This window comes from Cyprinodon variegatus, unplaced genomic scaffold (genome assembly GCF_000732505.1).
Source record: "Cyprinodon variegatus isolate N-32 unplaced genomic scaffold, C_variegatus-1.0 Scaffold1154, whole genome shotgun sequence".
Lineage (NCBI taxonomy): Eukaryota > Metazoa > Chordata > Actinopteri > Cyprinodontiformes > Cyprinodontidae > Cyprinodon > Cyprinodon variegatus.
Window position 1 is genome coordinate 218,925 of NW_015151607.1, and position 13,161 is coordinate 232,085.

At 39.1% G+C, this 13,161-nt stretch overlaps 1 protein-coding gene across 1 annotated transcript in view; it reads right to left on the reverse strand.

Annotated features, from left to right (window-relative positions):
• LOC107101791 (astrotactin-1-like) overlaps positions 1-12,407 on the reverse strand; it is a 35,216-nt gene extending 22,809 nt beyond the window's left edge. Inside the window, exons 1-3 of the mRNA XM_015400842.1 lie at positions 12,335-12,407; positions 11,612-11,747; positions 7,702-7,802 (exon numbers count right to left, since the gene is read on the reverse strand). Coding sequence (XP_015256328.1) covers positions 7,702-7,802; positions 11,612-11,747; positions 12,335-12,407 — 310 coding nt within the window. The remainder of the gene's footprint in view (positions 1-7,701; positions 7,803-11,611; positions 11,748-12,334) is intronic.
• Between the last annotated feature and the right edge of the window lie 754 nt (positions 12,408-13,161).

Here is a 13,161-nt window from a genome sequence, read left to right on the forward strand (position 1 = left end):
ACTGACGGCTGTTTTAATACAGCATTTCTACTAAGTATCCTATTTTAAAAAGAATAAATCATTGCTGAAGTTGAAGGTGAAAATGTATTTTGCAAGTCAGACACATTTTTGAGCTTTTCATGGCCCGTCGGGTTAGCAACTTATCCCCTCTTCTGGATGGCAATAAAGTCAGCCAGTACACTGGAAGTATTGCGTTTCACACCATTTATGCTTCTCCAGGCATTGAAATTAACAGCGTAAGCCCAGTAGGATCACACTACAATGAAGAGTGCATTTTTGTAATAGCTGATTAAAATCAGGAGCCGAATCCACAAAAACATCTTTGCTATGAGGCTGCTTTTTTTCTGCAGAGTGAAGGCAAGGATTCCACCTCTTTAATTTCTGAGATGGGATGGTATCTTTTTTCATAGTCAATATCCTCACGGAATACAGTGACCATAAACAGTCCCGTTCCAGAGAGGAAAACAATCTGCCTGTGACTTTATGACTCACACTATGAACTCATCTGACATCTGCTTAGTGAGACACTGAAAAATATCTCTACATAGAAAGGCTAGGTCTTTCCTTCAAAAAAAAAGGGGGGGGGGAATCTAGCTAAGAAAAAATAAACCCACTTTTATTTTTAAGAACAATTTAATGATCCATTTAACTGGTACATGTTTTGTATAAAACCCAAATTTCATAAATATTTATACTCATTACTGCAAAGCTTCATATCTGTAAAACCTTTCCCATTACAAAATTAAACTTGATTTGTATTTAAGTGGACATTTATTTGATTTACCAACATAACATAGAAAACTGTGAGGTAGAATCAGTGTAAATAAAGCAGTCTTCTGAAGACGTTCAAAGTTAGGGGAAAAGTTGTGCTTAAAAGCAGGTCTATGGCATAATGGTAAATTCAAGGATTTGATCATCTTATAGAACAAATGTCTAAAAGGTGTAGCACAACTGAAGATTCACCAAAACATGGCTCTCCAATTAAACTGACTGACTGAGCCAGGGGCACAGTCAGAAAAGAAGCTTAGATCCTCATAACTTTGAGGATCCTGCAAAGAAGCCCAGCTCAGCTAGAAGAGTCTACTAGTGGTTTGCTCCACAAATCTGGCCTTTGGAGCATAGTGGCATAAAGAAAGCTATAGAGGAGGTGCAGCTGAGTTCAAACAATAATGTGACACTTGCGACTCCTCCTCCTTGGAGGTACAAAACAAACCTTGCGTACAGAAAATGACTAACAGCGATTGCAGTTTTTGTTGATATTACAATGAAAACACCAAGAACAACATAGTCATTTTGTGCTAAGCATATGGGTGTACCAATCAACATTAAAGAAGGGATTGCATTTCATTTTATTACTTCCCCAAAAAGGAAAGTGAGATGCTTTGAGGAGCCAGAGGTGTCAACCAACTACAACTTGCAGAATTTGCAATGAAATGTACTTAAATGTTTAGTTGTTTGCTCTAAATACGGTAGTGGAGAATTTTTAACTCAAGCAGATGTAGAAATTGTCATTGATGCCAGTCAAAAACAAGTGGAGAGTTTAATCTTTTTACAGGTATGCAGGGTTTCCACTAGCATATAATAAATCTGGAGGGCAGCCAGGCTTTATTCACCCACCTTGCCAGGATAAGAATCTTCTTGTATTTTTAAATATGTTGATGTTTGAAACTGACAAAAAACAGTGAGTAAGGCTCCAGATTCAGAGAAAAAAAACTCCCAGTCCGAATAGATAAAATTCTAGCTGTTGTTATAGTCTAATGCACAGTATGTCCACCATGCTCCACTCCTTCTCACGACATGACGCAGTGCTCTCCCTCACTTGCTATACAGGCCTCCAAAATTCTAAAAAACTTTTTTATAGATTTCTATCAACCTTTATCTGTGATATGGGCTTAAGGTAACTACTTAATTGCTGTAGGGTGCCAATATGTACATGTTGATAACCATGAAGACAGAAATACAAAAGAACTGTGTGACATGCTTAAAAGTTTTGGTTTGACTAAAACATCCAAAACGCCATGAAGGACATATTTTGGACTTGGTCATCATTAAAGGTCTAAATATTTCTACTGTTTCTGCAACTGATGCTGCCATATCATATCTTTTTCTGTTTACTTTGAAACCATATTTCTCACTGTTTTAATCACCAAAAGAGAGTTTTAAGAAAGCATGTTATCATGGACAGTACAATTTAAAACTTAGGCTTATCCTTCTGCTTCCACTTTCTCTGGTACTTGTAGATGAACTGGTTGATTATTTCCATTCTAAAGGTGCCGACATCATTGATTTCATTGCCACAGTTAAAGGGGAATTCACACCAGTCCACTTTAACTGCACATAGTTTGTTTAACCAGAAAGTTCAGTTTTTTTAGGGAGGTATGAATCCGCAATCGAACTCTGATGCGGACCAAAAAAGCAAGCTCAGGTCCACCTCAAAACCAAGGTCTCGGCTTGAAGAGAACTGTTGTGCTGTACAAATAGAAAACGTTAATGTGAAAGCCAATCTGACTGGAGACTGTTCCAAAAGCTATAATTGTACTGTGATTTAATAGAAATTAATTTAATTATATCTTAAAAATACCTTGCTCGATGTCTGTACAGTCTTCACATTAGTGCAATAAAGTCAAATGCACCGCTTCTCACACCTTACTTTGAATTGTCCTTGTCCTTAATTGTGCTACACAAATAAACTTACCTTGCGTTACCCAGTTGTGAGCTTTTATACCTGATGCAAACAGCACTCATTTATCATTCACAGTACATTTAGTGGATGGATAAACATTTGTCTACCATCACAGTGCTCGCTTGTAGCCTCACAAACCCTCCAGTTAGACAGACCTTTTGTTGACATACTGTATAGGCAGCAAAGCATCACCTCACTGTTCCTTTGTTTGGAGTCCCCCACTTTTGGTCTATTGTCACTGTTCAGTAGCACTTTCAGATGCACTTCCATTAGTAGAGACTGCTGAGTTCTGTTGTTGTTGTACTGTTTTGTATGCTATTTCTTCTGTGGGTACAATCCTCACACCATGCCTTCCATTGCTTTTCAGCTGTGAGGGATTCCCGCTTCATTTCTTTGTATTGCTACTATGATATCAGCTCTGTAGGTGCAGAGCTGTAATAGCTGCTTGGCTGTGAAGAGCCCAGATGGTGGTCCTACAGTATAGCCTGCCTCAACTGTGTCAGTAGCCACTGGAAGAGATGTCTGCTAGACCAATGGAAGGTAAAATGCCTAAGCAGACTTTGAACGTTAGCCCCAGGAAGGAACCAAAGTGCCATAAATGTTAAGGCAGACTCATCACAAACCAGAAATTGTCTATAAAAGTCAAAACATTGGCCCTAACCCCACTAATGGTGGTCAACACAAAGAATAAACCATATCTATTGCTGCGTAAGACTCCTTGTTAAGCATTGATTAGATGAACTTCACTGAGGACCAGGACAGTATTGGGGACTTCCAGGCCCCTCAGCAATGGTTCCCCTCACTCCTTGCTAGAGTCTGGACCTGGGCTATTCTTAGTCAAGCAAGGTTTTCAACTAACTTTATCATACGCTGGGATTGATGATTTGCCAATAAAAGTTCCTTTGTTAAGGTCACTCAGAAAGATGAGTCAAATGTCTCAGCTTTACACCCGTACATTAAAAAGCTTCACCAGTCCTGGGTAGATCTCAGATCCCTACTCATGTATAACAGGAATGCAGAGCTAACAGGTCTATGCATGATGCAGCTCGATATAATTTGAACCATATAACATATGCTAACACAAAGTTAAATGGGAAAGAACGAAAGTTGTTTCTGACCCAGTAAGATCTGCAGTCTTAAAGCAGGAGATTGTGCAACTTCTGGAGAGAGTCGGCCAGTCCATGCTTCAGGCAAGTTCAGGGGGTCATTAATTTACTTACTAATTCGAAAGAGGATTGATGATTTCATCCAGTTTTCGACTATCAAAATTACAATGTCAAGGTGCTGTGATTCCACATGCTTTGCCTGGTAGACATTCATTGGAAGATTGCACAAGGGAACGTTTTACAAGTGTTGACTTAAAGGATACCAATGTTCATGTGACAGTGGTACCTCCTTGCAGACTGTTTCTATGTGTTACTTTCATGGGATGGAAGTACCAGCTCAGGGTGCTCCCATTTGGCCTCTCCCTTGCCCCTCTGACATTAACCAAATGTGTGGCTGCAGCATTGGCCCTGCTACAGGCTCATGGACTGAGAATTCCTACCCTGCTTAGATGGCTGACCGATATGCACTCCAACTCAGGAGCAGTCACTCATTGACAGGTCCCTCCTATCTATGGTCTTTGGTCAGGAATCCATGTGAGGTTCTGACCAAAGTCAGAGTTCTTTGAGTCAGCAGGTAGTATTCATTAGTATTGCCAGCAACTCACTAACCACGAGTGCCTCTCCATCCCTAATGAAGGTGGCCGATGTGATTCTTTTTGTCATGTTTTCAGCAGAGAGTCAGACTATCAAACTGTCTGCTCCTCCAACTGATGAGCAAACTGACTGCCATGTCCATTGCTAGGCCTCAACCCTAAGATCCACCAAAACAGGCTTGTACGTCTTTCAGATTAGTGCATGGGGCACCTAGGGCATTAGGAAATGAAGGCATCCCTTTGGGCTCCACCCCTCTCATGTGGAAATTGTTTCCATGGATGCATTTCTTTCAGACAGGTGAGCTATGTGAAACCACATCATTGCCAGTGATGTCTGGGTCTTCAGAATAAGTGTCATATAAAACTACTTAAGCTACATGCAGTTCAACTACATTTCAGGGATTTCTTTCCTGCCCTGAGAGGGAAACATGTCATTGTCTGGTCAGTCAACACTTCTACAGTCTACCACACGAACTATCAGGGCTCACAAGATCTATGAAATGAAAAAGCTTCCTGGATGGGAGGCAAAACGTGTTCAAACTTGGAACAAAGTCCAGTTGATTGTTTTTTTTTTTTTTTTACTTTTTTGGAAATATCCATGCACTCAGTGATGGAGGATCAGAACCTTCTCCAGTAGATATCAACTGCCAGAACCTTGATATGGACTTACTCTTCAAACAGAATTGTTGCCGGGAAAGTGGAGACTAAATTCAGTTTTTCAGATAATCTAATGTACCGTATAGCATATAAGAGGTTGAGCTCTTCGCCTCAAGCAAAGGAACACATTGTCAACAGTGGACAAGAAAGTCAGCTAGGGCAGGATGCTCTGGTACTCTTGTAACCAGGCAGCTGGGCAGATTGTCTTTAATGTGCGTCCGACCTCTACTAGGACACTTTATGTTAACAGAAGAAGGTTGTTCATCAGGTTGTGTGGCAATCAAAGTTTTAACCAGGACACTGCCATCTGCCAATACTACTCAGCTATTTACAAGAGTTACTGTCTCCTCTGTCAAGTTCTACAATCTCAATCTTTGTGAATGGTTGGTCAGTGGGTTGATGTTCTCTGGTATGGTAATTCTGGTAGTTTTTGGAGAGCTTTCATTTTCTGCTGTTTGAGCCAGTTCAAAGTGCTGTTTTTCACTAGATTTTGGTTAAAGTGCTTGTGATTTACTCCAGAAAGCAGGTGGAGGACATCAGTACTGGGAACAGTTTGTTGTGGAATTCTGACAAGTCTGGTGTTACTTCATCACCCGACTCATCTTTTTTACATTAAAGAATTTCTGGCTTTGATGTTAAACAGCCAGCCTCTGTGTTTGCCACCTAGGGAACTGGTCTGAAAATATCCATTCCCAGGTCACTGTGTCTGTTTAAATGTTTGGGCAGTACATCAAGTCACAGCTAGGATCTGCAAAACAGATGCCTTGTTTGTTTACTATTGCGGGCGCAGAAAGGGCCATTCTGTGTCCAAACAATGCCTCTCACTTTAGGTAGTTAATAGATCTTAAGGTTAAATGCCATTTCAGAGATATGTACACCTCCTGGGCTGTGCTAAGGAGTGCGTTGTTGAGTGACATTTGTGCTGTGGTTATTTGGGCTTTATTTTGTACATTTGCCTGCTTCTCCAGGGTGAATGCTGCTACAGGGTGAATGACTGTGATGTTATTAGCCTACTCCATAGGCCTCTGATGTATTATAAGTGCTGACTCAGAGTGATTTTGTTGGTATTAAGTCATCTAGGCCTAAGCTCTGTCCTCTGCCAATCAGGGGGATTGAAATGAAACAAGGTTTACATTTCTAACAGGTTCTATGAATTCCAGATTCCAGACCTCCAGAGTTATTTATCACACAGAGTCTTGCAAATACATTCAAAAAAAACAAGTGTGCTGGGTGCGTCGTTGATAATGACTGGCATCAATGACAACCAGGTCAAGTCCAGTGGGGTGACATGGTTAGTACATATATTTTTGACTCCTGTGCTGCAGATGTGTAGATATTCAGGTGCTAATCACCATCCTCTGGTGGTCATTCGGAATTCATAGGATATTTCTTACATACTGTATGTAACCCCATTTCGACTGCTACAAGAAAAATGGACAGTGAAAATCAAATGGACGTTTGAAAGTTTTTTTTCCTCCCTCTAACAGGATAAGACTGATATGCTCCCAATTTCAAAATGCATTACATGAGCAGGTGCAGGCACAAGCATTTTAACGACAAAAATAAATGCACTACGATCATCTCATTAAGCTGTAAGTGCAACAACTAAAAGCAGCAGAGTTTTCAGAATTGATTGAATGAAAAATGTTTTTCCATTCGCCAGATCACAAGACTTGAGCACTGATGCATGCAAATACTCTCCAACCAAAATGACTGAGCTTTATTTATTTTACAAATGATTACGAATATAAGCTCTAGATGTGTCATACAGCTGGTTAAAAGAACCCCATGTTACTCATGCTGTATATGAGGTGAAACATGATTTAATAAACTATCTATCAAATGGGGCTGAATACAAATGCATGTTATGCTGTATGAGATTTATATTTGTAAAATATGCAAAGACTATAAATATTGTGCTGATTCTTTATGTAAAAGTATAATATAGTACATCATCATCATCATAATTATCATATAAAATCATTGTCTTCAGAAGAATTTTTAAACAAAAATAAAGTGTCTTACCTACAAAAAGTTGATTAAAAAAACCCTATGAGTTACTGCAACATTTAACTTCTATTTCAGATTGAATAAGGTATTTTTAAAATTTTAATTGAACATAATTAATGTATGGCTGTAATGTATGTATGGCTGCTCGGTGATGCAGAGGGTAGCCCCTCCTATTTGGTTAGCTTCCCGGCCTGGGGTTTTTCTGCATGGAGTTTGCATGTTCTCCCTGAGCGTGGGTTCTCTCCAGGTACTCCGGCTTTCTCCCACCGTCCAAAAATATGACTGTTAGATTAATTGGCTTCTCTAAATTGCCATTAGGTGTGAGTGTGTGTGAATGGTTGTTTGTCTCTGTATGTTTGTGTTGCCCTGCGATGGACTGGTGACTTGTCCAGGGTTTACCCTGCCTCTCGCCCGTAGACAGCTTAGGATAAGCGTGACAGAAAATGAATGGATGGATAATTAATCTATTTAGTTCTCAGCTGGAAAGTGAAAGAGATGCGAATAATTTGGAAGGCCTTGATTTACAAAATAAGCGATATGATGTAAAAATACAAATAAAATTATTGATAACTTTAGCTAAACATTAAAGTCTGGTAATTGTATGATCTTGAAGTTGGTTGAGTTGGTTGACTTGAGTCTATCCCTTTCTTACCCTGTGCCTTGACATCATCCACAGTTGGACATGGAGTTTTGATGGTGACCTCACTTGGACTGGAGCGCCGTCCTGTATTGTCTACAGCCCACAGACGGAACCTGAAAACATAAGCAAGCAAACCAATAAACAAACAATTAAACAGGTTGAGGGTAATATTGAGGAAGTCAGCTGGTTTGGTTTATGGGGTTTTCTATTTAAATAACATGCTGCAGTCATTTTGCACATCTCTGATGTTGCTGCTATTTTCAAATATCCATTACTGTAAAAATGTCCATAGCTGTATAGTGGTTATTTATTCTCCAGTTGAACAGTTTTTATATTGTTAAAACATTTTACAGTACAGTGTTTTATTGCTTATCTTTTAGCTCTTCACTATTGTGTTATTGTTATAAATCTTTCTAAGGTCCATATTTGTGTGGCCATTTTATGTTTAATCTTTTTGCTGCTGTAAACACCAGAATTTCCCTATTGTGGGACAACAAAGTTTTTTTTTTTATTCTATTCTAGTCTATTCTATAGAAGAAATTCTGTGTCACAGGATCTGTAAGCAGTGTTCATCTATTCTTCTCAATTAATTTTCCTGATTTCATCACAGTTTTAGGAGCAACAATCTGACAAAACAATACTGGCTGGTAACCCAATAAAAGCCACAATGTAAGGAAAGCAGCTGCTATCATCATTACAGAACTTGCTACAACTAGATGCTCTTGTTAGGCTGTAGCATCCTTTCTTTGTAGCTTCTATGTTCTCTTTCCCTGAATGAATATCCCCACCTTGTGGTTAAAATAAAACTTGCAGTCGGTGATCCATTTAGAGACAGTAAAAACGAATACATATCTTTTGATATGACTGTTCAAACATTATTCCACCAAAGGCTGAATTTCTTCTACTGACGTTCTTGGCTTTAAGCTTTCATAAAGTCAAGCACAAATTTCCCTTCACATAAGGATTTTGCCCAACCAGGCACCACACACTCTCAACCTTTTTTTCTGGTTTGGTCTGTATTAGAAATGTAAAGGGCCTGCAGCCGCCTGAGAGGGATAAGATGAACAGACTTGCAGAGATGAATGAGCTGTCAGTTGGGATAAAAAGAGCAGGATTCTTGTGGATGTTGGAAATAAAAGAGCGTGTGTAGTGGTTAATTCAGCCCATATACATCCAAAGTCTGTGTGCTCTGTTGGATTCTTGTCCTTTTCTTCTTATCTTTTTTTTTATGTTCATAATGTTTCTTTCTGTGCTTCACCTTTAAGCGTTTTTTTCCTACTTTATTTCCCAACAAAAAAATTGATTTAATGTCTCTTGGCCATCCTTCTTACCCCTTTTTCTATTCCCCGGTGTGTTTTGTTCCCTCTTTCTAAAGTGTGTGTGGCTTCCTCTCTGGCATGGTTTGTATGAGATAAGTGTGAACATGCTTGGGAGAAAATCGAAGTATCCGGTCTTGATCACGGCATCACATGTTGAGGCTTTTTTACTCTGAAGGCAAACATATGCGGGATACTAAAATCCATTTGAATGAAAAATGGAGTGATACAGGATTCCTTGTTTTCGGGCACAATTTTACCACAAGCTAAGTTGTAATTTACTTTTGATTTTTATTTTCATGATGTATTTAAAGAGCAACCGATTTTTAGGTGTATTCTTTTTTCAAATGTGCTGAAGTATTAAGAAACAGACAATAGTGATGAAAGCAAATAAACTTCTATCCCAAATAGTGCTCTTGAATTTGTCCAAATGTAATATGTATGGCTATAAAACTGTAATGAAATGAGATGGGGAAAAAAAGCTTAACTGTGATGAATGGGGATGCATGTAAAACATTGTCTTTAAATTAGTAACGTGCAAGTTCCAGAGTTTATGAAGAAGTTTACAATCCCTGCTGACAAATTAAAATTACATCAGTGTTGTGCACTTGCATGGGAGAGAAGGAATAGCATTAAAGTCTTCCACTGCAACTGCACAGTCTTTTGTTTACAGGCATAATTTCTTCTGAGGTAAGCAAACTATGAATATTGAAGTTATATTGAATGGACAATCTTAACTTTTCGGCCAAAAGAGAGCATTTTTTTTCCTGAATTAAGAAAGTTATAAACATTAGCATCCTAACATTTTAACAAAAAAGGACATCCTGTGGTCCCAGGGCAGATCTAAAGTCTCTAAATTTGTTGAAAAATCACTTGTCTTATTCGCTGATCAGACTCAAGTTTGGCGTTCTTTGTTGACACAGACAAAACTTATTTTTTACTGTTGTGTGATGAGGTTAAAGGCTTAACCCCTGATCTAAGATGAAAATGGCCAGTGAATCCCTGAAGAGACAACCTTGAGGCTGAGTTGAACAATTGTGAGGTAAGAAATGGGAAGTGCGGGAACCCAATACGGTTTATTAAGAGGTAGAACAACAAGACGAGTGAAGGGCATTGTCAATAAATTTGTTAATAAGGATGTTTTCTGGCATAAGGACCTGCTCTACCTCCACACCTTTCTCCATTTTACGCCCTCTATTGACTTGTTTGGTAGACTAGTTTTCATCAAAGTGCAGTAAGAAATTTTTTAAGTCTTGAACCTCCTTTTGGGAAAAGAGAAAATGTGTTATAGTCGTTTGTTTAATCAACTGATGATAATAATCATTTTTATTCACAACTCCACTAATGGTACAGTTTTTTCGGCTATCTCAGTCATTATACCTGATCCTATAAAAAAAACTGAGGAGTAAACTGTTGATATAACATTTAAAAAAGGACCCAAGACTCAGAATCAACTAGAGAGATCATAGAAGAAAAAAATATCTATAATTCATCACCGAGCAAATGAAGGATGGAAAACCTGCAGAACAGCATCACCTGAGGACTGATTTTAGGCTACGTTCACACTGAAGGCCTAAATGCTCAATTCCGATCATTTTGTGAAATCCCATTTTTTTGTGTTGACTTTCACATTTCCAAATATATGCGACTTGTATGTGATCCCCTGCATGAATTGCAGTCATACAGCTCAAGTGTCCCGCATTTAGAGGATGCAATGACTTCACAGGCCAGCGTGCACTGTGTTTACGGAAGTAAACATGGATGATAGTGCTGGAACACATCTAGCAAACTTTCCCAACCATAAAAACACAATCTTTTCAAAATGGTTAAATATAAATACTGCTCTCCGCATCATCGTCTGTTGTTTTCCTTGCAGCTTCTTAATAGCAAGACCCAGAATAGTGACCTTTGTAGGGTATTAATGGCGTTCAGGTCAGATGAATGCCACCTGGTCGTTCAGACACAGGTTGTATTTAAATTGATCAGATTGGATTCAGTACCACATAGTCAAGTGGCCTGGGTCCCATTGGAAAAAATCAGATTTGTGTTGTTCAGACTGCCATGAAAAGATCAGATACAGGTTGCATATGGGCCAAAAAAAATCGGATTTGGGTCACTTCAGGCTGCAGTGTGAACGTAGCCTTAGTCTTCACCACAATTAAGTTAAAGTAGAGACTAAAAACTGTTTTTTCCCTAGTAAAGGTTGTCTGTTTTTTTCTTAAAGCACGGCCAATCAACTTCTTTTTCTGTTATACTAATAGCTAAATTTAGCTGTATACAATACGAAACAAGGACATTTCTCATACTGGCTACAGCTAACAACTGAAAGAAATATTCATTGAAATATCACAAATTAAATTATTTTTGAAGTCTTGTATAAGTACCAAATGAGCAAAAAGTATCAGTAAAACAGGATTTATACATTGGAATAGAGGAATTTTCTTGTCTCCTGAATCTTTACTGATGCACCAACTTCACCAGACTAGTTCTACGATATTGCTTTACTTCCTATGTGCATTGCATCTTGAGCTTCTATCAACTGTATCAACTTTAAAACACTGTAAATTTTCTTTACTTAATATGATAAATATAGTGTGTTTACTTACATGTATGTGGTGTCGGGCTCCAAGCAGCGAATTATAAGACTGATGGAGGAAGATAGTAGGTTTGGGATGTCCCCTAGCATAACACACGGAGACCTGGCCCCAGACAGGATGTCATCCACAAAGCTTAAGAGAGTTTCTGCAGAAAGGAGAAGGAAACAGTGGATTTTACTTCAATATGATAACACATGCACTGCTGCTGGTGCTGCTTTGGTTTAGCACCTTTTTCCAAATGACTAAGATGTAAAGGAGTTGATGTTCCCTTTAATTTTACATATATCTGGGTATTCACACAAGTACGCTGAAGACCACTGTGAATAACGTCAGAATGCGCCCCAAGCTCTCCTATACCTCTGCATTGCAGAAGACCTACTGTGCATTTACAACTTTTAACGAGAGTCAATGGGCATAGTTTTTTTCACTCTAGGGCGGAAATGCATCACCAGTCTGACAAAAAAAGAAACAGTTTTATTGGTCAATAAAGAATAAATATTTATCTTGCACATCTAAAACTATATATATATCAATATATTTCAAAATACCTTCATTTTATAATTACATTTTAATTTTTTTTTTTTTTATGTCTTAATCAAGGTCATTGGGTGGGTGGGGCAGCGCCCTCGTGCCCTCGATTGATCAGCCCCTACTGGTGCTCTGATTGTCTGATCCTGATCGGTTTCTTTGGTTGAACCTTTGAGCCTGCCTGCCCTTGTTTGATCTGTTTGCCTGGCCTGTCTTTAGACTCCTGCATGATTCTCATGTGGACTGAACTGAGATGCCTCTCTTTATCCTCTGACATGGGAGCGGGCTCGGAGCTTGTCCGCCTGGCTGTGTGTTTCCAGGATGGTGCCGCCTGTGGAGCTGGTTTACAGTTGCCCTATGTATCTCTGCTTCTTTCTGTATGTCTGCTTCTGTCTCCTTGAACCCCAGTCGGCCTCGGCAGATGGCCGCAAACAATTAGCCTGGTCCTGCTAGAGGTTTCCTCCTGTTAAAAGGGTGTTTTTCCTCTCTGCTGTCACTATAAGCATGTTTGGTGTGAGGGACTGCCTTTGAGTCAATGCAATCAACTGGTTTTCCTTAAATAGAAAACTTTGAATCAATTTGACTGTATAATCTGTTTGAGTTATCTCTGTAACGTGCCTTGAGATGCCATGTGTTGTGAATTGGCACTATATAAATAAACTAAATTGAATTGAATTTCCTAGCATCCCTTAGGGAATAAAGGCATGACAAAAATTTCTTATACATTTATTGTGACTCCAAAGAGTTTTACACTACTTTCAGTCATCCCACTACTCGCATTCATTATGGATGCAAGCTACACTGCTACCCTGGGGTAGACTAACATATGCCAGGTTGTCATACAATCAAAGCAGTTTGACCACCAACAGCAGCCAAGGAGGGTAAAGTGTCTTGCACAAAGACACAATGACGGAGCTGAACAGAGTGAGGTTCAAAGCAGCCGCTCACTTGTTACAGGACATGCCCCTACAAGATGAGCAACCATGTCAAATTCACAGTCACTGTCCACTTCTCCTGTTATGTACTATAGG